We start from the raw sequence: 24,979 nt of genomic DNA, 5'->3' as shown, positions 1-24,979 counted from the left end.
TTCCAAGCAAAGGGACAACAATAGGAAGCAACTAATGTAATGGAAATAACATCTGTCCAGATATCCCATAAAGCCTGGCCGGGCACACACTTCCAGATGGTTTTATTCTATGAGGGATCTCTTATGACACAACTAACACCAATATCGCCAGCCTCTCTTTTATCTCTTTTATTTTAATAAGCTGATCAGAGAATACGTATATTGAAGGATAGCATGGAAAAACTGATGTTATAGTCCCACAAACATAGCATCCCTTCTTTTTATTACTTAGGACTATCTGCTTTCATGACATTTTTCCACTGTGCGCATGTTATGTAAAAAGACCCAACAATGTATAACTTGAGCAGCCTCAAGTCAACCGAGACATATAAGCTTCTTCAAGGAATAATTCAGGAAGTGAAAACAGTTCCAACCTCCTGTTCCTCTTTCAAGTATTGGGAAGGATACATCCTACACAGGGTCATGCTACACACAGCTTGCAGGAGGAAGAGAATTGGTGAAGCATAATGGATGAGTCACCAATAAAGATGTCCCTAAATCAACTCAACACTGATGGGAATTCGACAGACTGCTAGACATGCCAATCCCCGCCTCTGCCCTTTCTCTGCCATAAAGGCAGCGGAAACAACCTATCTAAGAGGGTGGATGCTTCAAATTCCCTCAAGTATCAACACAAAGCACCAGCCACCATCATCACCCACAACTGGCTTCAGCTGCAGATTTGCACAACTGCCCTGGTTTTCTTGCTTGACATGGCTGCACTAAATACACCATAAGCCCTACAAAACAAATCCCACTGTTGCAAATTTAATTAAAAACACACAGTGAAAAATAGATTTATTTATTGATATATTTCTCTTCATCCTGAAGAGGCAACAGCAACTACCATCCCATAACACCTACAATTTTCTGGGGAAATATTTTAACTGATGTGTTCAGTCCTAATATGCCCTTGTATCTGCATACCAGGGTACCTAAACTGATCTATCCATGAGATACCACATGCAAGTCTCCAACTTTTACACACCCCTTCTTTTGAAAGAAGGCAGAGTTGAGAACAAAGGTCTGATCGTTTTCTACAAACCAGACTGCTCGGTGAGGATTGTAATTAAGTGTTGTTTCCTTTGTGGCCTGAACTTTTGATGTGTATCCCCTTCCTACAAAAATTAGAGCAATGTCTATGAAAAAAGACAGAAAGAAAGAAATGAGCTTCAACATGGCAGGGGGAAAAAAGTAAATTAAGTATGTTCTATCCTAATTAGACGTGCAGGCATGATACAGCAACAATTGTCATGGCTACAGTCCTTTGTAAACTGAGGCCATTCATAAGCAAAACAACGCTACGGAAGCTGCTGTACTTGTATAACTTCTGATGTGGAACAAGGAAAGCATTTCTGCTTTGGTATTTCCTAGCCTACGTGCCATGGGGCTAGGTTTGTCTATTTATATTCCCATACCTACAACAAACACCTCTTTGTAGCAAAGCAGTGCATTGCAAAGACGTGTTGGCTATGGTTATGTGCTTCAATTAATGGAACAATCAAGGCTACATCCCAAGATCGTATGCTCCAATTCCCCCGACTGATCAGAGATATCCTCGCTTTTTTGGTCCCGCTTTCAAGAAGGAGAGAGAAAGGAAAAGGCCTTCTTTTAACATGGACGTTGCCCTGTTCTGACAATGGGACCTTAATTTCGGCATGGAGACTTGATGTTTATATTTCTCCATGTTCAGTACTTGGATCATCATTCTAAAACAGTGGTCCCCAACCTTGGGCCTCCAGATGTTCTTGGACTTCAACTCCCAGAAATCCTGGCCAGCAGAGTTGGTGGTGAAGGCTTCTGGGAATTATAGTTCAAGAATATCCAGAGGCCCAAGGATGGAGACCACTGTTCTAAAAGACACAGAGGTAAAGTATCAGAATTAAGGTGAAGGCACCTTGTGGCGGGAGGGGTTCAATGTAATTAACAGAATTCCCATATTGCCAAGTTGGTCATGTTTCTCCTTCTTATTGCATGCTACTCAGGACCTCTTTATACCACCAGCTAGCCTGGATTTCCAAATTTCATTAAATTACAAAAATAAAACCAAGTCGCTAGCTTTCACATGAGTTCTTATACAGAATGTACAGTCACTATTCCGGCCAGTTCTTTTCTAAGAATGGAGCTACATAACTGTATTTCAGTATATTTAGCCAATGAATGAAGTCCCAGCTATAATAGACACTTTAGAGGATGCTTTAAATTTACGATTGCAAAAAAAAAACCACTGATCTTTGTGCGACATCCACACACAGTGTAGTCCTCCACATTCATTAGGCATCCTACAGTCTCAAAAGACCATGGTAACGTACTCTTTATGGAGGACTTGGAACAGCGTCTAGTGTGGCTGAGGAGGCCAATTTGAGAGTGAAAATCCCTTCCACACGGAAGACAAATCCAATCTGTCCCCTGTCCAGCTCCCTGTTTTTGCTGCTTTTGTGACTTCCTCTTTGCCTCAGCCTGCTGGACAAGGGTCTCTTCAAATTGGGAGAGGCCATGGTGCACCGCCTGCCTCATTGTTAATAAATGTTGAAGTAGCAGACTCATATATGCTTTAATGGCCCAAGTATGTGGCAAGGAAAGGTGAGGAAAGATGCTTCCTGACCCCTCTTCCTCAGGCAGGCAGCTCTTTCTGCATTTTTAAAATCACTATTATCTCTATTACAAACGGGCAGGTCCATAAGGAACGTGTGTCTGCTCACACAAGTAAGAAAAAGTAAGGAGGTGATACAACTGAAGGTCGCATTTGAGAACCTCTTTTTCTCTCAGGCCACAGTCCATCCATCCATCCAGTTGACCAAGAATGGACCCCAATAAAAGTAAAACTTATATCTGAATAAACTGTACTTTTAACAGACTTTTTAAAAAGAGAGGAACTTCATTTCAAAGGTGGCAGCCCTTTTGCTGCTTATATTCAAAGACAATTTGACCTTCAGTCCTTTAGAAAAACAAGGAAATAAGAGAGATGCCGATTTCTTTCTGAAGAGAATAGTATTATACAGTATAGTAGCATTACTCACACTTAGCATTTTAGATGCATACAAAGCTCCTCTCCTACATTAGCTCAGTAATCCTTCCAGCCATCCTAATTCTGAGGCAGAGATACATGATCTTCCTCGCTTTTCAGAGGGGATGCGGATAGGGAGCTAAACGTAGGTGCAATCAAGGAATATTAAATCCTGCTGCACAATGACTGTGGGGGCAGGGGCTTTGCAGTTTTTATTACCCTGCCCATTTAAAAAAATGTTTTTGTAACTGGTTTGATCTGCCTGGACCCCCCTGTGCCTGAGCCACGCTACAGCTCTCCGAGCCTGGAAATTTCTGCTCCGAAAGGGTGTTTGTAACAGTTTTTGTTGATGCTCACTCGCCTGCACAGGGGGTGTTGCGCCTTGCTCATTCTGCAGGTTTGCAATAAGAGCACTTTCTCTCTTTGTTTGTTTGTTTTTTAAATCAGTTCTTTACACATTTTCGATGGCAGGAAAGTCTGGGTCTGAAATTTTCCCTTGCTCTGAAACGGGCTTCACATGTCTTTGGTTAACCTCCATGGCAAATTCACTGAAGCTTCTGTTTTGATGCCTCCAACGTTCTCAGACACCCATTCCCTGGAAAAACTTTATTTGTTTAATAGCTGCATCTTCTGCAATTCTAGAAGACACACGTGCCCTATAAGAAGTGGTAGAAATGACCCACAAAAAGTGGTAGAAATGACAAAAATCAGGGGTCATGGGGGTTCCCCCCAAAAAATCAGAGTGGACATATGTGCTCCATTGCCACAGTTGTGCACCCCAAATTACATGGGGGGAGAAAATTAAGAAAACCCAACCACCTCTCTTGCACCTGTGAAGCAAAACTGACAAGAATATTTCCGAGGGAGAAACTGGACATTGGGGAAGGAAGTGGCTGGTTATCCCTTTGCAAGCCCACCATCCTATCTGAATAGGAATGTGCCCAATATGCAAATGAAGCTGCCTGGATTTGGGGAATTAGAATAGGACAACTATACTGATAAGGAGAAATCCAAAGAAACAAAGCAAAATATAACATGTGGCACCCTAAAGGCTCTTATATTTTAATATAAGCTCTAGTGAACATGTCCATTTCATCAGACATAAAGAAACAGAATGGAATTGAATGGAGATGAAATACCAGTTTCACATTCTAAATGTCCGTTGGTTACATGTGGTTACGTCCGTTGGTAATTAGGCCTATGCTTGTTTTAGGTCCTGCTGTAAAAAATCTTCAAGACGACAGAAAACAGCTACCAGGTCTGAGCAGTTAAGTCTGCTTACACAGACTAACACGGCCACCTCTTCCAAAACTATACCTAGAAGGTTACTAACAGTTCCTTCATCATGGTTTTCTAGTGCAACGTCCTACTTTAAAGTATTTTATTATTATTTTATTTCTTTAATATATTTTTACCCGACCTTTCTCCTTAAAAAGGACCCAAGGTGGCTTACATCAATGAAAGACATATTTCTTTGAAGATACTGAAAGACCAAAACATAAAATTCAAAGAAACGGCTTACATTTTTTCCCCTTTGGAAAAATAAACACGTGTTGAGATAGCAAACTCTGCTAAATATGTTTCCATGTCAGTAGTTTTACGCTAAACCGAGTCAGATCCATTATGAGATCCATGACTGATCTAAATTTCTAAATGCAAAACTAAGTAAGCATGTTCTAAGTTAATGTTGGTAGAACTCTGCTATCTCAGCTCCAAACAGTGATATAGAAAGGCTGCTTTCCCACAGCCTCAGGGAGCAGCAAGTAAAATTTTAGTGGAGAGATGGGGTGGGAAAATAGCAAAATCAAGATGACGAGAGAAATACGTTAATGGCAGCCAAAGAATACATCAGTTTCAGCACCTTTAACTGTACCAGTGGATTCTATACAGAAGGAGCAAGAATCAAAGTAATGTACGGTAGAGTAGCTGTGCTATGGACCCTTTACTGGACAGTAAAGTCTGTTGAAGAGTCCTGCACAAGACTATATTGTTAGTCAAACCTGTTTCAACAATATTAATAAATTAAATTCAAAAAGGAATAACTAAGGATAGTGCATTCATGCTCTGCCACTGCAGAAATACTAAGCATTTTAACCTATCAAACAAACAAGGAAACAAGAGCCAAAAACGCCCCCTTAATGACACCTTAATAACAACTATACTTTAATGTGAACTTTCATAGATCCAGTCCACTTCCTCAGACATTAGAGCAAGACTGTATGACTGTCAGATTTATACATAGCCCTAGGACCATGTGAGGGTAATTTCAATTATTCATCAATGACTGTACAAGATAATGATAGCATTGCTGACATAAGTACCAAATTACGGGGGGTCAATGTAGGATTTCATGCTTGGTAATGTGTTAGGAATCCTTGATTAGATATTAATTATACACATCCTGATAGTCTCATTCCTTTACCAATGAACCAGTGTTACTTTGTCCATTTCCTATATCCACTCCAGGGTGTTCTACAGAGAAAAATGGAGATTCAACAGAGAACCTCATTAAAGCCATGCTATAAAACAAGAATAGACAACTGGTCATTTCTTCTGCTCACGGTATCTGTCTTGCCCCAGCAGAATTCATCAGAACACCGTCTCTACGCGAGCTGAGAGACAAGCATCTTAACTTCGTCTTTAAAAACGCTTACAGCTCTTGAGAGTCCCCTGGACTGCAAGGAGAACAAACCTATCCATTTTGAAGGAAATCAACCCTGGGTGCTCACTGGAAGGACAGATCCTGAAGCTGAGGCTCCAATACTTTGGCCATCTCATGAGAAGAGAAGCCTCCCTGGAAAAGACCCTGATGCTGGGAAAGTGTGAGAGCAAGAGGAGAAGGGGACAACAGAGGATGAGGTGGATGGACAGTGTCATTGAAGCGACCGAATTTGACCCAACTCCAGAAGGCAGTAGAAGACAGGAGGGCCTGGCATGCTCTTATCCATGGGGTCAGGAAGAGTCGGACATGACTAAATGATGATGACAGCATGAGCAGCAGTTGAGACATGACCAAATCCCTTCCTTTGCATGCGTCTCGTTTCGTCAACACTGCATAGCATGAACACAAGAAGCTTCTGCCAAGTGCTCTAATGCTGGTCACAATGGAGAACAGAGACTTGAAAGGCCCTCTGCCTTGGTTTCCACTCAGGAATTCACCAAAGCAAGCAAAGGTTTCAGCACTCCGGTCTTGGTTTAATTCAAACTCTGTAGTGAGCCTTACAAGGAACCGACCGAGACCATGAAGGAAGTGCTGCATGCAGAAAACTGATTTAAGAGCTATTTCTGAGGAAACGCTGTTTTGCATTCTAGTGGAGAAAAAGGGAACAAAAGGCCGCAGAAAGCATCCACCTTCTCTCCAGCAAACATGGCAAAATGCTTGAGAGAAAAAGAGAAATCCCATGTCTGCCATGACACAGGAAATAAATACTTAAATGCTACAGCAATGTAACAAAGGACTGTGTGGAGCACGGTGTTTGCATATTCATGTTCTTTGACCAATGCCTCACCGACCAGATAGGCGGGGTATAAATTAAATAAATGAATGAATGATGAATGTGTTAGTGGAGTAGACAGACATAGGCTTGCAATGAACAAAGAATGAGTCAGACAACATTTGGGTCAATGGGAAGGAAAAGGAGGAAAGGAAAAAAAAATGCTTCCTGATGTGTTTTATATCTCTAGATTAACATCCATTCTGATGCAGTGTGATCAGAGCCGGAAGTTTCATTAGTTTACAGACTTCACAAGTACAATGGGATACAGTTTCTGCATACAAATCTGCAGGAAGGTTTGTTATCATACCGTGCATGCAACATACACTCAAACGAGATACTTCCAATGATACACATAAGAATACTACACAGGGTACAAACAATGTGGCAGGTCTGTAGAACAAAGTATTGAGTTCAGACAAAGCCTTACTTTCCCTGTTTCCCAGAAACCTATTTAAAAGGGCTATGGGGTACATGAGATATGCAAGCAATTATAGTCTAGGTTGGTGGGGCAGGGAATGGACAGTCGAAATAGCTTCTCTGAAGTACACATTTGCCTGAGAAAACACATGTTCTTCCCCTCTCAGTTCTAAGCTGAAACTGGTTGAATGTCCTGCTACTACCTGTCCCATCAAATTATTCTTGTGTACCCAATGGGATGTGGTGGCACTGCGGGTTAAACCACAGAAGCCTCTGTGCTGCAGGGTCAGAAGACCAGCAATCGTAAGATCGAATCCACATGGTGGAGTGAGCTTCCATCGCTTGTCCCAGCTCCTGCCAACCTAGCAGTTCCAAAGCATGTAAAATGGGAGTAGATAAATAGGTACCACCTTGATGGGAAGGTAAAACGGCATTCCCTAGTCACTCTGGCCACGTGAACATGGAAACTGTCTATGGACAAACACTGGCTCTACGGCTTGGAGACAGGGATGTGCACCGCGCCCTAGAGTCGGACACAACTGGACTAAATGTCAAGGGGAACCTTTACTTATCATCTTATACATGGAAAAGATGATATTTTGGCATTGCTTTTGTTTACTGTTTGTTTACAGCTGAACCTAATGAGGGTACGGCACCTGGGAGCAGACCATCCACTTGTGCGTCCTGCCGCAGTGAAGGTCCCGCATGGCTGCTGAGCAGCCAGATGAGCAAGAAGACAGTGGAGCTGGCAGGATGAGTGGGACCCTCGCCACAGCAGGATGTGTGAGTGGATGGTCCCATCCCAGAGGCCAGATCCTCATTAGGTCCAGCTGAGATGGGGATATTCATATTTGTATACCAATATGAATATCCCCATCTCGAATGACTACAGACAGGTCAGGAGAAGGAGGATCTACCACTTGGGAGGAATGATGGGAGAGGGACGCAGGAACTGACCTTCTTTCCCTCCTTCTATGTCTTACCCTCTTATGTCTTTTCCTCCTGCCATGACTTGTTGATCCTTACTAGGTTTTTTATACTCGCACTCAAGGGGCACAGTGCTGTAGGAAACACAGACAATGGGAACATTGGCCAGTTTATCCCTATAGCTTTATTCTTCACCTCTCAGTTTATCAGGGGAATCTTTCTTCTTGGGAATGTTTGAGGCACAGCAACAGAATATGTATATAATGAAGAACACCAACCTCATAGATAAAATAGACTTTGGCTTCCACGTAGATCCCCATGCGCACTACTGCACGGACTGCAGCATTCATACCTGGAAGAAAGAAGCACAAAAGAGACAAAATTACCCTTGCTGCCAAATACCAACCTGACGTTTCTTTGACAGCAACTGGGAGGTAAATGTAGTATGACAAGCATGTTTAGATACTGGCTGTGTCCATCAAATGGATCTAAATTTATATGCTATACAACAGGTGTAACTAATAAATACTTCAACCAATGCACTTCTCAATAGATTGTATGAGCATTACTCCCAGGACCCTAGAACACCACTTATAATAATCTAATTTGTTACGGATGATTGGAAATGGCTGTTGGCCACGTTGGCCGAAGGAGATAAGAACTCAGATACAATTAAAGACACTGGTTTATTTGTTAAGAACACAATACATGTTCCTTTATTAGAAAAGCAATCCGCGTCTGAAGCATTCCTTTTGAATGAGCCAGAGTTGGCCCCACACACACACCGAACCCTCACAGCTGTATAAGTACTCTATCTCTTTGTCGTGGCAACACAGTCATCATCATCACCACCATCACTACTAATATAAAACAATGGGAATGACAAAACTGGCTACAACCATATTGTGAAATTTGCATGCACAGAATTATTTTAAGAGTTTATTTTTAGAAAAAAAATACACTTCCATTTAGTTGTACTCAGAAACACTACTCTGAATCCCACCCAAACCTCGTGGCATGGGTCAAAGCCTTCTTTGTCCATAAACCCTGGTCCTTTGAAAAGGGGCTGGCAAACAACCTGAAAAGGGGTGCTCGTGGCCTGCTTCATCTTTCGCAAGCCAGTTGTACACTATCCAAATACCTTTAAAAGTATGTCATCAAAGGGCAGTTATTTCCAACACCTCCTTATAAAGGAAACTTCTGATGAAATTGTATCTGTAGTTAAACCCTTTAAGTTCTAGTCGGTGCCCAAGAAGAGAAATCCACATAGGTCACTTCATCAATAAAGATGAGCATGATGGCCTGCCTCTTCAAGAGCAAAAAGCTACCCTCAAACAAATAGCCAGATCTCTTCCATCTCCATGAACTCTCAACTTCCTTAAGAGCGAGCATTTTTAAATGCCCAAAGGTTTTTAACACACTAAGGACCGCACATCCTTAGGGACCTGAACTCAAAGCAGCACACTCTCCCTTTAGTGGGAAGTACAAAAGAAGAAAACAGACCTCCAGAAAGCCACCATAAACTTGCCAGAGGAACAGCTGTTCCTTGTGTTCTGACAAAGCAGATTTTTTTTCCCACCCAAACTGTCTTAATGTTTCGGAATGGTTTTATTGCCAGATTTTATGTTTTTATGGAAAACATAACAATTGCAGAGAAATTCTCAGAGATAGCATTCCAGTAAAGGAAAGGGCCAAAGAGAGGAACCAAAAATATCATTGCATTCTAGCTTAAAAGCTCTTAATGCTATCAATTAAGGCTTTCGAACTGTAACTATGGAGCAGGGGGCTAATAAAAAATGCTCAGAAAACATCAAATGATGCAACTAAAGGGAAGGAAGCACAGCAATATGGGAAACCCCACAGGTCCCGAGAGGTTTGGATTTAACCCCAGCATATGAGGTTTCTCTTTCCTCTTTTATGGCATTCGTGTTTTTTTACTTTCATTTGTTATATTCCGCCTTAGTAACTTCCATGAAAAGGCATCCCTGGAGCCTTCTTAAGTATTTACACTGGAATAACTTTAACTGCGCAACTTCTAGTGTCAAATTGCTGGAAGTTAAGACATTAATAGAGGCATTTGCTACTGTGTACACTTGGATTTACACCGACCACGTCATGCCAACAGGTGTTAACTAACAAGATTCTGGTAGATGGGTTTTTTAAAAGGAAGCAATGAATAAATTTATGATGCCTTACAGACCACGTGGCTGACAATTTGAGACTTTGGAAAATGCAGAAATACAACACAAGAAGCCGACCTTTTCTAGACTGTAAAATCTGTCAAATAGCAAGAACCAGCGTTCCATTCTAGGCCCCTCAAATTAAGATGGAGAGCATATTTAGTTCAGTATAAAGCAACTTTCGTAATTTGATCTTACAGAAAGAAACAGAACGTTGCCATACCACTCTGCTTAACACCCTCAAAACACTCCAGCTGACGGCTCCTCGCGGTCAATTGTACAAACACTTCCAGGCAAAATACATAGTATGGCAGTAGATTACTTCTCTAATTCAGGGTGGACATGTGTCACACAGTAAAACCTACCAGGACACAGTCTGTGGTGTTAAGGAATCCTCTGTCTGAAAAGCTATCAAGTCCAATTTAAAGAACCAGGAGAAAGGAGACTCATCAGATGTTAGCATCTTCCTAGGCTAATGATTTTTACTCAATTTGTCTTTATTGCTATAAATCTATACAAATCATAGCTATAAATCAGCATATGGACTTTTTTTTTACAAATCTCTTTTGTCCTTTCTATATGGGTGGCAACACTGGTACATTTCCTTCTTTTTCACGATAAGAAAGAAAGCACACTGCTCCCTTTTTAAGAGCTCAGAATAATCAACAGGCCTCATTAACCATCCATAATTAGGCCAGAACAAAACCAAAAGAGCCATTTCTCCATATTGCATAAGACACCACCGTGACTCAGAATCACACTTTCTAAAAGCACCCAGTGCTTATTGATTAAAAGCGAACTAAACTAAGCTGTGTGAATCAAAGGCACTCTGTATGCCAATAAAAATACCATTAGGTATCGTGTAGCTATGAAAGTTTCTCAAATCATTATCAAAGCTGCTTAATGTGGTTCTCTGAGAGAATCCAAAAACTGCCTTTCACAGCAGCGTCCTCTCTGTAATGCATCTGTCCCTGTCGTTTTATAACAGAATTTCCCAATATTTATATTAAGGAGAAAGGAATTATGTGGCGTCTAATTGAATTTTGGTCTTTTCTGCGGACCCACCCTGTTCAAACATCTCAGAGAGGGATCAGATCACACCTTAAAGAGTTCTTTCCTGGTTCATTTGAATCTGTATTTTCGTATATCAGAATGAACAATTCTGCTATTGTTGGTTACGAGGCTCAGAGCCTGCCTTCTGTGCTAATGCTCATCAACAGAGTACTGACATAAGTAAAGCAAGTACAGTATGTACCTCTGAGTGTGTATCTTCCTGGCTCTGAGCACCTGCAACTAAGCCATGTACAGCTGAGACCACGTAGCAAGCAATGGCATACCACGCTATCTAGAAATCAGGGAGAGCTGGCTCACGCTGGTAGGAGTGAAAAAAATAAGGTGTGCAAGAACACAAGCCCTGCTTCACGTGGAAACAGACAAAAGATCTGTGTATCCAACAAAAATCAGCCACATGGTTCTCTAGAAGGTCACATTCAGGCTATGAAGGTGACGTCCTTCTCTTACTGCCTGTCTTCAATTCAGAAGACCAAATGAAACCTGCGAAAAAACTAACGCTGACTCTCTTGGCCTCCAATAAGGATTATTCCCATCCAAGATTGCAGCCAGCAAGCCATGCATGAGTGCACGGTACGCCATCCATTTCCCTCCACTGTGTTCTTTTCCAAATGATATTCACTATTTGACAACCACCAAGGCAGCTCGGCTGGCACTGGGCAACTTAGGAAAACCGGGAGGGAGTCTGTCCCTCATTTTTTAAATGTGTGTTTTTCTATTTCTGGAAAACCTGGGATTCCCTTAAGTGCACTGCACTCAAGAGATGCTGTTTGGGTTCCAGTCCTGTCAGCACTCAGTACTTAGTTTCACTATTACAGATGCAGTGCCAATCCCTTTAAATGGAGGTGCAAATAATCACAGCAAATAATCATGGATAGAAGAGGAGGAAAAGAATCCTGAACTTAATTATAGAAGCCCCAAGGTCTGCCTTTCATGTGTCTTTGTCTGCACAGAGAGCCATCATAGAAACCAGGTGTTCCTAGGAGATCAACAGGGAGTGTCTTCAGAGAAAGAAGGGCATCGGCCCAAAAGTACAACTCTGCATATACTTTTAGGAAAGCCAAGAGTCAAGAAAGACCCAGGTCTACCTGACTACCTACCCATGAATCTCTCCTTCTAATCCACATCACTACATGCGCTGCAGGGCAATTCAACAATGTGCAAGGGTAATCCTGCAGATGGATCCAAAGGTGCTCACTCCCAGGTAAATGTGCACTGTATACAACCTTAGTATGGATCCAGTCCAGTGCCAACATCCACCTTCTTTCAACATCTTGCCACTCTACAGAGAATTTATCACCTCTGACACAATCCCCATCTCCCATTTTAATTAAATAGGCTATGAGACCTCAACCCTATTTCGGCATTAGTCTACACAACTCAGGGTTGTGAGCAAGCAATCTCCATGCCCCCTTGCCCAGGTTTACACATGCTTGAGTGCTGTTTGCATGCTCACACAGTGAACACGGAAGCCAGCATTATAACCCTTCCTGATTATGGAAGCTCAGTAAGTGCTTCCATTCACATGTTGTTACAGAATTCTTTCCTTGATCTTTCGGTTCTACAACAGAAGATCTAAAAGACAATGAATGGCAGAGAAATGTTGGGGGGAACCCCACGTGTGCCCACACGTGGTTTCTACTGCAATTGTACATATATGCGTAGACGATGCAACCACACAAGTTTTCAGGAGGATGGTATCTCTGCTGTTTATCAGAGGCAAACGAAAGTCTATGCCCAGCCAGACTTTGTGTTTCATTATCCCTGGTCTCTCTGCTGTTATAAGAGAAATTCAGATTACATCTACACAATGTGATCATACTCTCATTTCAGGAAAATGGGTGCATTCAACCATTAATAGTGCTCGATCACTGGAGCACAAGGTTGCAAAGTTACAAAAGGTAAAGGTAAAGGTTCCCCTTGACAATTTTTTTCCAGGCGTGTTCGACTCTAGGGGACCGCTAGGTTGGCGAAAGCTGGGACAAAGCAACGGGAGCTCCCTCCGTCGCGTGGATTCGATCTTACGACTGCTTGGTCTTCTGACCCTGCAGCACAGGGTTCTGCGGTTTAGCCTGCAGTGCCACCACGTCCTTGTAAAGTTATACCCAACAGATTTTACCAGCAGCTTTCAAAGCTAACTCTGTCTCAACATTACAAGAACACAGCACACTAATTTAACATATTTCTTGCATGCCGGTTCTTGCTCATCTAAATTGCCAACCCCTGAAAATTCAAGAGAATCTGGAAGGTAAAAGCCATCATGCATCGGTTAGGCATATACCTGAGCCATGAATGTTGGTGGAGTTTAAGAACCTCTGCTTCTGAACTGGGAGGGAGAGAGATGCTTTTGCATCATCCTAGCCTAGTCCCTAGAGGGACGTGGTGGCGCTGCGGGCTAAACCGCAGAAGCCTGTGCTGCAGGGTCAGAAGACCAAGCAGTCGTAAGATCGAATCCACGTGACGGAGTGAGCGCCCGTCGCTTGTCCCAGCTCCCGCCAACCTAGAGGTTCGAAAGCATGCAAATGCAAGTAGATAAATAGGGACCACCTCGGTGGGAAGGTAACAGCGTTCCGTGTCTAAGTCGCACTGGCCATGTGACCACGGAAGATTGTCTTTGGACAAAAACGCTGGCTCTACGGCTTGGAAACGGGGATGAGCACCACCCCCTAGAGTCGAACATGACTGGACAAAAATTGTCAAGGGGAACCTTTACCTTTTTAGCCTAGTCACGTTTATGCACCCTCAAACTGTCACCAGGACATTACCTGTCCGTACCCCTTCCATTTCTCTGGCAGCAAGCCCTGCAGACATTTCTGTACAGGCCGGGTTTGTAGTACGTATTTACAGGTAAAGTTCAGCTGGGAATCCAAAAAAAAAAAAAAACCAGTCACACAACTCAATTTTCTTACATAAAATCAGTCCTGGAAGGATAGCCAGTATATGAAAATGGTACCACAAGCCACATTTTTTCTTATAATTTTCTTGCACCTTCAAGGTAGCTACTGAAAGCATAACCCAAGGATTTTGAACATTTAGATATTCAGGAGTATAACTCCCACAACTGACTGAGTTTTCTGGGAACTTCCCTATCATTATTACTGTGTAATAGACCCTGGAGAAGAGGATTAAGCTTCTAACACAAAAGGACACAATCATTTTAAGGCAAGCTGCGTCCCATCCTTTACTAACACTGCAGACTATACTGCAGAAATGCACATGTATTAATGCAAAGGTGGACAGAGGGCGAAGAATGAACACAGAAGAAATAATATGGGTCATCAGAACCTATTAGGGAACAAATACCTCTAAGCCACACATTTTTTTCACTTTCACACGGAAACCTCTGTCATAATACTGACTGGCAATTAACAAGGATTATAATGAGATAAAATTGAGCACTGGAAGTCTCCCTGTAGAACACTCAAAACACTCGTTCCCATGATTAGGGAGCTCCTAACCACAGGCTGGTGATTCCAAGTGAGTCATATGACCAATCCTACTTGAAGCTAAGTCACCAGGCTTGCCGGAATGGGCATCAGTAATGCTGGTGGTTGCTGTGCCATATACGGATTTGAACAGAATCTGTCGATTTTTTATCAAACAATGGGAAGGTCTGTAGACAGTACATTACAGAGTAAATCTCCTCTTCACTCCACAGTCCTTAACTATACTCTACATAACGGTCAACTAACAGGAGCGGAGAGTCAATATTGTGTAGTAGATGGCACGGTGGACCTGGACTGGGGATGTCTGGACCCAAAGACCGATGAAGAGGAGGAGATAACCTGAGGCCAATCACCACCTCTCCACTCAACCTACTTCATAAACATTTTATGAGGACAAACACAGGATAATCTCCACAAAGCATCACCTCTGGCCTCTTGGACATACAGTGCTGTATAAACCAATTTGTGCTGCTTGTGTAATCTCAGTTCCTTCATAGAAAAGGTACACATCTGGGGCCCCCCTGACCCTGAAAAACCCTTGGGGGGAAAAAAATCTGAAGATACATAGTATACATTCAGGAAGGATGCAAATATGTTGTCCAAAAAAGAATGTTGAAAAGAAGATATTAATGTTTGCTACATTTGAAATGCCAAACCTTTAAACTGAGGTTAGGAGTCTCTAAAATAGGAGACGGGTCAGTGGTCCAGGAGGTACACAAGCCAACGCCTGGAACTCAGGGGGACCTGCATCCATTCCTGCACCCCTTATTTATTTATTTATTTATTTATTTATTTATTTATTTATTTATTTATTTATTTATTTATTTATTTATTTATTTATTTATTTATTTATTTATTATTCACTCACTCATTCACTCATGCTTAGAATAATAAGAATAAATAAATAAGAATAAATAAATTCTGCCTGGATTTTTAAAAATTGCTTTGCGGTGTTCTATGCCCCAGAGAGGCCTTTTTCAGACTCCAGAAGTGAAAGAAAATCATTCCCAGCTTCGAATTTTAAAGAACCCTTGGGCATTAAAAAAAATGCAGAGGGTTGCGAACAGAGGCGAAATTGTTCCCAACACTCCCTGCTGTGCCACAACTTTCTTTGCAGAAATACTGACAAAGTTAAGACCTTTTACTTTAAAAAGTAATAACCATCCTGTTGTGTCTCTAAAAAAAACATCTGCAAGAACCTGGTCTCCTCCCTCAGGCAACGTGTAGCTGCGCTCCAGAGTGAATTTCCTCAAAAACAGGTGCAGAACACCTGCAGCCCCAAAGCCCAAGCATCCTTATTTGAAACTAAGGGTTGGATCCATATTTAATACTAATATTCATTTCATAATCACAAATCCAGTAAGATCCATCCTGAAGTCATACAAAAGTGGACCCATTGATACCAAAAGGACTCATTCTAAACATGTCTAACTTTAGTCCAATTGATTTTGGTGTACCCAGAAATAAAAAAAAATTGATCAAGTGTTTAATTAAACATTATTAAACAGTAACACTGAAAATTAAGTTATAATTAAATACAAGTGAGCCTAGGTCTCCAAACGAAGCAGTGCAATTTGAGGTTCGCTTCACCCCACATTGCTTAACTATACTCTCCATAATGGTCAACTAACAGGAGCGGGAGATACGTTGCACTGTGCTTCACAAGACTGCCTCTCAGATACATGAATACAACAGTGGTTCCCAACCTGGGTAACCCAGGTGTTCCTGGAACTACAATTCCCAGAAGCCTTCACCACCAGCTGTGCTGCCCAAGGTTTCTGGGGGTTGCAGTCCAAGAACATCTGGGTTGACCACTTTATTGCTGGTATACAAAATTAGAGTCTTGGTACCAAAGTCAGGGAGACTTTTTCTTAATGAATAGTATCCAGAACGTCATCGCGAGATCTTTGGCTTACATAAACCAAAACGAGACAATCTAATCCCTGTGTGCATGCTCCAACCGAGCTGAAGTTTGATATTCAGTTTTGTACCTGTGGGCAGACCCTCACACACACATGCACACAAGGAAAATGGGATAAACCTTGACTCTTGACACAACATTTCAATCAGCTAATCATCTTCCAGAGCTCAAACCTCCAGTATAATGCCTGTTCCGATAGACAGAACGGACTCTCCAATTCACATGACCACCCTTCCATTTTTTTAAATTTTTTTTGGCCTTTCCTGAACCACAGGAACAAAATGTCCCTGTCCGTAGAGCTTTTTATTTACACGTGTCAAAACAAAAGCAGGGTGTGAGCGAAGTTATGTGTTTGGCTACTGAGGGAGCAGGAAAACTGGTCCTTTTGAAAAGAGCCGCTTTGGATAGGATTTTTCTTCCCAGTCTCTGCTGCCTCCAACATTTGCCGCTTCCAGTCAGAAATTCCAGCAGCTCCACCTTTCCTCAATGACCTTGAGAGAGTCTGTGACTCATAGGCAGCCGCTCCACACTTCTCCTCCTCCTGGGTTGTTAACATACAACTTGTTACTTGTTTCATCTTTAAGAACACCAAAAACAACTGTTTCCAGGCAAGCTGCTCAAACAAAATCTCCCAAACACTCCGCTTTTTTTCCCCCCCCAGGAGCGGACTCAGACCATCTCCCTACAGACAGAAGGAACATCAAAAGTTTTTAAGAGTGGATTAAAGCTTTTCCCTTTCCTTTTAACCCCTAAGAAAACAAAATAAAGCAACAAAAGATTTTGGCCTACTTCCCAGTCCCAGATTCTAGTGTTTGTCATGTAAACTTTCTTTTCTTCCCTCTTGGCTATTCAGAAGCCACTTAGCCCATCAGACAGTAAAATCTAGATAAAAGAGGTATTTAGAAGGATGTTAAGGAAGGAAGGAAGGAAGGAAGGAAGGAAGGAAGGAAGGAAGGAAGGAAGGAAGGAAGGAAGGAAAAGAATTTTCCTTTCTGTTAAAAGTGTCTGCGCACGCACACAGCTGCTGCTGCCTGGATTATGTAAGCCCCAAGCATGTGAATGCCAGGGCTCACCCTCCCTTGGATTCTGTTTTTTTTTAAAAAGAAAAAAAACTGGGATTGGGCCAGTGGAGTATCAGAATACAAGAAGAGCTATGCTAGATCAGCCTAGAGATCTGTGTAGTCCAGCATTCTGGACATATCCAGTGGCCACTCTATGCAAATCCCGCAAGTGCAGTATATTTGCCAGAATGAGGGGTGTGGTCTCAGAGAGCTGAGTTCTAATCCCCAATCAGCCATGGAAAGGAATGGGTTTGGCAATCTCTAGGCTGGTGAGAGGACCGAGAGGAGAACAGCCAGATACTGTACACCACCTTCAGCCCCACTGGATGAAAGATGGGGCAGAAAGGTAACATATAAAGAAATTGCACCTGTCGTTAGAGCCCAGAAATATTCCTTGCTGGTTCCCTCTCAGTATTGGAGGCCAAGAAAGTTTTACAGCTACTGCCAACCTCCGTGGCTATGCAGAGCGCTGCTTTAGCTTAAGATGGTGCATTTTAAAACTCGCGAGTAAGCTCCACTGAGCTCAGCCAGGCGTGCGTAACAATTCAATGGGGGGGGGGACTCTGCTGCCGCCCCATCGCTCTTGAGGGAAGGGCCCTCTGCTCGCTCTCAGAGGCACGCTTTCCTTCGCACGTCCTAAGGAGAAAGGCAAGCGGAGTTTGGGAGCCCGAAGGCGCAGATCGCGAGGCAGGGCGAGCGCCCGACCGGCGATGCGCCCGCGGCGGCGGCTTCCAGCCAGCGTGACGTCGCAACACAATCCGCAGCGACTCGCAAAGGCTCACGTACACACGAGAGGCGGAGCCGGCCAGGAGGCCCTCCCGCCTCGGCGGGCACGCTTCCTCCCTGGATGCCGGAGCAAACGGGGCCCCGCTCCGGATGCCATCCCCAGCCGAAAGGACGGTGCCCGCGCCCGCCCACCCCCCTTCTCTTCGCGTGGAGACTTAATTCGGAGTCGAAACAGTTCGGATCGTGCAATATATTTATTAGGAAATGCGAATCTCCCCGGATGCGCTGCAAACGGACCCCGCAAAGGGAAAAACCAGGAGCGATCTCCATCATTTTTTCTACCCTGTCTATTACGGGATGGAGAACAGGATGGTCGGAAGCCCCCACCCCGGAGGCTTGCTACATTATTACCCCAGCAACTGAGGAGCCCTGGATTTCACTTTTTTCCCCTCTCCCCTTCCCTATACACCCCCGCAGGTAAAACTTGGAACGGTCCCTAGTTAGGGCCAGGAAGGATTCTGGGACTTGTAGTCCAATCCAAGGGCCTTTCCAAGCTCCGCAGGGCGAGAGAGGCGATGCGCAACGATCTCCCTTTTCCTCCGGCGGCCAGAGCGAAACGAACGCGCGGCCCACAAAGCCCCCGGAATGTGTTTCCCCGCCACCTGCTCGTGTTCATGGTTTTAGATGGCGGGGTTCGCTTAAACCTAAAAGGATAACCCCGGTGGAGCAGCTACCGCCTGCGACCCGCACAGCCTGGCCCTCGGCCGAAGAGCTTTCGGGATCCCGATCCACCTGTTGGCAACACACTGCATCTGGGGGATGGGGAAGGAATGGGGGCCCGCCAGCTATGGAGAGCCAGGATTTCTCGCCTCCTGGCCCTGGGGAGGCACGTGTGTCGTTTCCGGCCACGCTTTCCCCCGAAGTGAGAGAAGTTCAAGTTCATTTCGCCACTCCCTGAATCCTCTTTACTCCTCCGGCGCGCCTGCTCCGAGTCTCGACTGTACGGTACCATGGCAGGGCCGAAGGTTTTAATCCGAATCCAGATTTCTTTAAAAAAAGGATCGCGTGTGTGCGCGCGCGCCCGGACCTTTCTTTCGTTTAACTCAATCGCCACCAAGAATAACGAAACGATCCCATGAATTACAAACGCGCAAAATCCCATTTGCTGACACCGAATCGCAACTCTGTAGTCTAAACCGGGAACCTTTCCAAAGTCTGCCTGATCTAAAGACTTCCCAGAGCTTGCTTTATTAGTATTTATTGACTCCGAGCAAGGGGTTTCTGGTTCAGGACCCTCAAGCAGGCAAGGGGATCGCTTTAGGGACTTCCTTTGGGGGCATTTCCGAACTAATTTAAAATTAAAAGAAAGAAAAGAACAAGGAAACCGGTAGGGATTAAAACGAAAGGAAAAGCGGAAGAGATCGGGGTTGGCAGAAGTTCCTTCTCGCCTCGATAAGCGGCCGGCCAGCCCCACTCGCCTCTCTTGGCCCCACTCGTGCTTTGCCCCCCCCCGTCCCGGGAGAAAGGAGTAGAGGCATCCCGGGGAGCCTGGCCAGGCGCGATCCTGCTCGCGGAGGAAGGTCACACGCTAGGGAATGTGATGGGGAAAGAGGGGAGGAGGCGCGGCGAGGGAGCCCTTCCCTTGCCAGCTTCGCTCACGCCAAGCACGTTTGCCAGCTCGGGCGGCTCGGCTGGGCGAGACGGCCCAAAGGCAGGCTTCGATTCGGGTTCGGCCGGGTCTTCCTTCAAAGTTCACCCGGGTTCTCCCGCGGCTTAAGCCGCCGCGGAAGAAATAATCTGCTTAGAAGACAAATGAGGCCGATGTCATATCTCTCCTCCGCCCCACCTCACGCCTCGATCTGCCCCCCCCCCGGACAAAGGTCCAGCATCTTAACTCCTAGCCCAGCCCTTCTGGCTCCGAGCCCCCCCCCCCGTTGTAAGGACTACTGAGACCCTCATCCCCACACTGCCCCATCCGTAGACCCACGCGGATCTCCGCTCCCAGCATCTGCAAAAGGCCCCCGGTCCACGGGCGCGGCTCTACCCACTGGCCCCGACTGCCCCACCTCTCCCGGGTTACCTTGCGCATCGCCGCCGCTGGTCAGCACCCCGATGGCTTTCCCTCCTCCGGAGAGGTTCTCGAAGAACTTCTTGTCCGGCATGTTGATGAAGGCGGAGAGGCGGGTCGAGACGGGCGGCCGGGCGGCTTCCTTCGGGGCGGCGGCGGGAGGCGCCCGGGCGGCAGCGGCCGAGTCTCTCCTCAGAGGGGAAGCCGGGGCTCCCTCCCGGGGCGAGGGCGATCGCGAGGCGGTCCCGGCCGGCGGCGGAGGCGACGACGGCTGGACGGAGGAGCCCTGGGCAGCGGGGGCCGAGCTGTGCGTCGTCTGCACGCGGAGGCTCTGGATCTTCACCGAATAGACGATCTGCTTCCGATCTAGAAAGGCAGGGAGCGAGAGAGATGCGCAAGGGGTGGGACCCCTCGGTCTGGCTCCGGACCCGCCGCCGCCGCCGCCTCCCCGCTTCTCGGCCCCCCGTGCAGCAGCAGCGCCTCCTCCTCCTGCAGCAGCCCTCGCTCGCTCGCTCCCCTCGCCCTCCGCTCGCCTCCGGGCCGAGCCAGCCGGACGACGCAGAGCCGCCTTAAAGCCCGCCTCCTCCCGGGCCCAAGCCGCTCTTCGGCGCCTTGACGGGCGGCGCGAAAGGGCCAATAGGGAAAGAGCCGGCCGGCCGGTGGGCGGGCCTGGGTGGAAGGAGGCCTCGGCGGAGGGTTGGGAGGGATGCGCGGAGCGGGGCAGGGAGGGGCGCAGGTTGCGCGAGGGAGGGGGAGGGAGGGAGGGAAAGAGAGCAGGGGTTGCGTGGGAGGCTGTGCAGAAGTGGCATCCTCTGGCTCCCGAGGGAGGAGAGAAGGGAGGAGAGAAGGGCAGGCAGAGAAGCTGGTGCGGCCAAAGGAAGGGCAAGACAAGGGCTGAGGACACAATAATAATAATAATAATAATAATAATAATAATAATAATAATAATAATAATAATAATAATAATAATAATAATAATAATAATAATAATAATAATGATGATGATGATGATGATGATGATGATGATGATGACGACGACAACGAAATGACAACAAAACAATAATAATAATAATGATGATGATGATGATGATGATGATGACAACGAAATGATAACAACAACAACAATAATAATAATAACAATGATGATGATGATGATGATAACGAAATGACAACAACAACAACAATAATAATGATGATGATGATGATGACGACGACGACGAAATGACAACAACAACAATAGCAACAACAATAGCAACAACAACAACAACAACAACAACAACAACAACAACAATAATAATAATAATAATAATAATAATAATAATAATAATAATAATAATAATAATAATAATAATAATAATAATAATAATAATAATAATAATATACTTAGGTTTTTGGTTAAAACTTGTATCTGTTATATAATACCTGGCAATGTTTTTATAATGTTGACTGTGCCTGGTGTTTTTGAATAACAACCACCACCACCTTTGAGCTGCGGAGCTGGAAGGGACCCTATGGATCATCAAGTCCAGCCCCTCTCAAGGAGGCCCCGTGGGGAATCGACCTCCCAACCTCTGGCTCCACAGCCAGGTGCCTAAGCCACTGAGCTTTCCCCAAATTAGTTCCTGCCAAAGGTTCTAGAGTTCAGTTCCCATCAGCAGCAGCCAGGACTGCCGGCAGTCCAGAGTCCTGAGGGTAGTAAGCTAAAGCATTTGGAGGATAAGACTGATGTCGAAGATGGCTCTAGAGCAGATGTGGGCAAAGCACGCCTTTCCAGACATTGTTGAATCCGCACGACCATCAATCCTTGCTGTTGGCCACCCCAAGTAGACATGGTCTAGAGGGGCGGGGTAAAAATCTAATAAATAAATAAATAAATAAATAAAATTGGCTATGGCAGAGGAGAGTTGCCCCCCAGCAACATCTGGAGGGGGGTGTCTGTCCTCAGCCTAGTAGATCCTTTAATGGCAAAGTTGACTTAGAATGGAAGACAGGATGGTAAATCCCAGTCACCGAGTTGACAGTTATAAAACAGGACACATTGTGTGACAATGTACTGCTACAAGCTTGCTGAAATTCCCTGTCCTAAACAAAAAAGAGGATACTCTTGATGTAGTGGACAGAGATGGGCTAGGACTCAAGAAATATGGATTCAAATCTCTGCTCAGCTATGGAAACGAACGGAGGAGAGAAGTGGTAAAACCACTCCTTGGATAGCTCACTTGTCTTGAAAGCCCTGTTAGGATCATTATAAGTTCATTCTGACTTAAACACCGATAACAACAACATACAAAAAGATACAGCAGCGTTGTTCTTTATTATACTTGGGGCCCCCTGGTCCTCCTCCATGAAGTCTAAGCAATTGGAGCCCCTGCTATCAACTTCACGGCATTCTCTGGATTCTTGCTGTGATCGCTAAGAGAGTCTGGCTCGAAAACTGACAAGCCTGAAGAGAAATTGGGCCTGATGGGCCGTAAGCCACTGGTCAGCGTTATTGTCAATCTCTACTGCCTAATAACAGCCTGAAGTGGATCTAAACACAGCTATTGAATGAGTGCTCCATAATCGGATTTTAGCTGGTTAATCTAGTTATACCCTACCTGAGTCATGTACACATGGAAGCATGAAATCCATCTCTCTGTGACACCCTTTCCATCCCCCCCCTCCCACATGCAAATACCAGGCCCTGAAGTTTTCAGAGAGCGTGGTAATCTGTTCCACCAACAACAATAAAAACAATAGTATGTGGCACCTTTTAGATGACTGCAGAAGTAGGTTGCAATCCACTGAGACTCATGCCAAATGTATAGATTGTTGGTTTTCAAGATATATTAGTTCTGGGTTGATGGATTAATTATGCAGGGGATGGATAAAGTGGATAGAGGGAAGCTGTTTTCCGTCTCACACAATACCAGAACCAGGGGACAGCCACTCAAATTGAGTGCTGGGAGAGTGAGACCAGACAAAAGAAAATATTTCTCCAATGTGTTCTTATTCTGTGGAACTCCCTGCCACAGGATGTGGTGATGACATCTGGCCTAGATGCCTTTAAAAGGGGATTGGACAGATTCCTGGAGGACAAGTCCATCGTAGGTTACAAACCATGATGGTCATGTATCATCTCCAGGCTTAAAAGGAAGGTACCTCCAAATGCCAGATGCAGGGGAGGGGTATGAGGAGGTTAGGTCTCTAGATATCTCATGTGCTCCCAGAAGCATCTGGTGGGGCTGCTGTGAGACACAGGAAGCAGGACTAGAGGGGCGGTTGGCCTGATCCAGCAGGGCTCTTCTTATGTTCTTAAGGTGCCTCAAGATCTTTGTTTTTCTTGTTGCAGTCGTGTGAGGACTTTTGATTGTCATCGTTTACTATGATTTTAATAATTTAATTCTAGCCTAAATGGATAGGTTTGGTTGTCTTTTTATTGATGACCTGGTAGGAAAGGACGGCTATTCTTGTAAGAAAAACACACACATTTGTGCTGCCTGTTGTTTACAGTTGTTATTTCACTATAGAGGTGATAATTACTTCATTATATTAGTTCTAAATAAATATGGCAACTTCTGACACAAACTAGTAAAGTGGGAAAAAAATCAAGGCAGTCTACTGATACAGTATTATGTGTGTGACGTACCGTCAAGTCAAAACCGACTTATAATAAGGCTTTCAAGGTAAGTGAGATATTATGTTTTTACCAGTTCCATTCCTCCAATGTGTTTCCATGGCTGAGCAGGGATTTGAACCCTGTTCTTCAGAGTCCTAGTCCATCACTCTACCCACTACACAACACTGGAAAATTATAGTGTACTACTGATAGCCCTGTCTTATGCCTATTTATTGTCACGCTGTATTTGATAAGGCTTACTCATAAGTTGCTGAGTATAGAATGGTAAACAGAAACGCCAACCCTGAGCAGCTAGGGTAGACAAAGTGTAGCCCTCCATATATTGCCTAACTGTAACTCCCAGCATTCCTTACCATTGGTTTTGTTGGCTAAAGTTGATAGAAGTTGCAGATGAACAACATCTGGAGGACTGCCTTGGTGTAGAGCAGTGGTCCTCAACCATGAGTCCCCAGATGTTCTTGGACTCCCAGAAGGTTTTACCACTAGCTTTGCTGGCCAGGCAGCCTGGCTAGTTCTTGCAAAAATGGAGCTTTGCAGAATGGTGGCAACCTATGTATCCAGAACCAAAACTGACAAGACTCGTCCCTCATTCATAGTTGTATACAAGAGGGGAATGCTGCTTTTAACGCAAGGATGCTCGCTTGTCAAACAAACATGAAGGTGCCTTGCTATTGCTGGGCTACCCTAGTCAGGAAACTAGGCTACAAATCCATGCTTGGCCATGAAAACCCACAGGATGTGGTGGCACTTGTACAACCACTCTTTGAACATCTCACACACTTTAGGATCGACGTAAATCAGCAGTGACTTAAGGCAACACAACACACATACTAGTGGCAACCATCTTAATTAAAGCACAGCAGGGGTATACTGAATCTCCTTATGGAAACAAGTAAGACCATTAATCCATCTAGCTCAACATCATCTGATTGGTATGATTCTCCAGGGTGTCACATGATTATTTCCCTCAAATGTCTGTATAAAAGAATATGCTCTGGCA

At 44.6% G+C, this 24,979-nt stretch overlaps 1 protein-coding gene across 4 annotated transcripts in view; it reads right to left on the bottom strand.

Annotated features, from left to right (window-relative positions):
* PFKP (phosphofructokinase, platelet) overlaps nt 1-20,894 on the bottom strand; it is a 69,465-nt gene extending 48,571 nt beyond the window's left edge. For 3 of the 4 annotated variants that reach the window (XR_013537744.1, XM_073002920.2, XM_073002917.2), the window contains exons 1-2: nt 20,373-20,599; nt 8,166-8,239 (exon numbers count right to left, since the gene is read on the bottom strand). Coding sequence is in view for 3 of the 4 variants with exons in the window: in XM_073002920.2 (XP_072859021.1) it covers nt 8,166-8,239; nt 20,373-20,454 (156 nt within the window). In the remaining variant the exon portion in view is untranslated. Of the gene's footprint in view, nt 1-8,165; nt 8,240-20,372 lie in introns of all 4 variants that reach the window. The other variant, XM_073002919.2, reaches the window with a different exon arrangement.
* Nucleotides 20,895-24,979: the final 4,085 nt, after the last annotated feature.

Source organism: Pogona vitticeps, chromosome 6 (genome assembly GCF_051106095.1).
Source record: "Pogona vitticeps strain Pit_001003342236 chromosome 6, PviZW2.1, whole genome shotgun sequence".
Classification (NCBI taxonomy): domain Eukaryota; kingdom Metazoa; phylum Chordata; class Lepidosauria; order Squamata; family Agamidae; genus Pogona; species Pogona vitticeps.
This window is presented reverse-complemented; position numbering and strand designations above follow the sequence as displayed.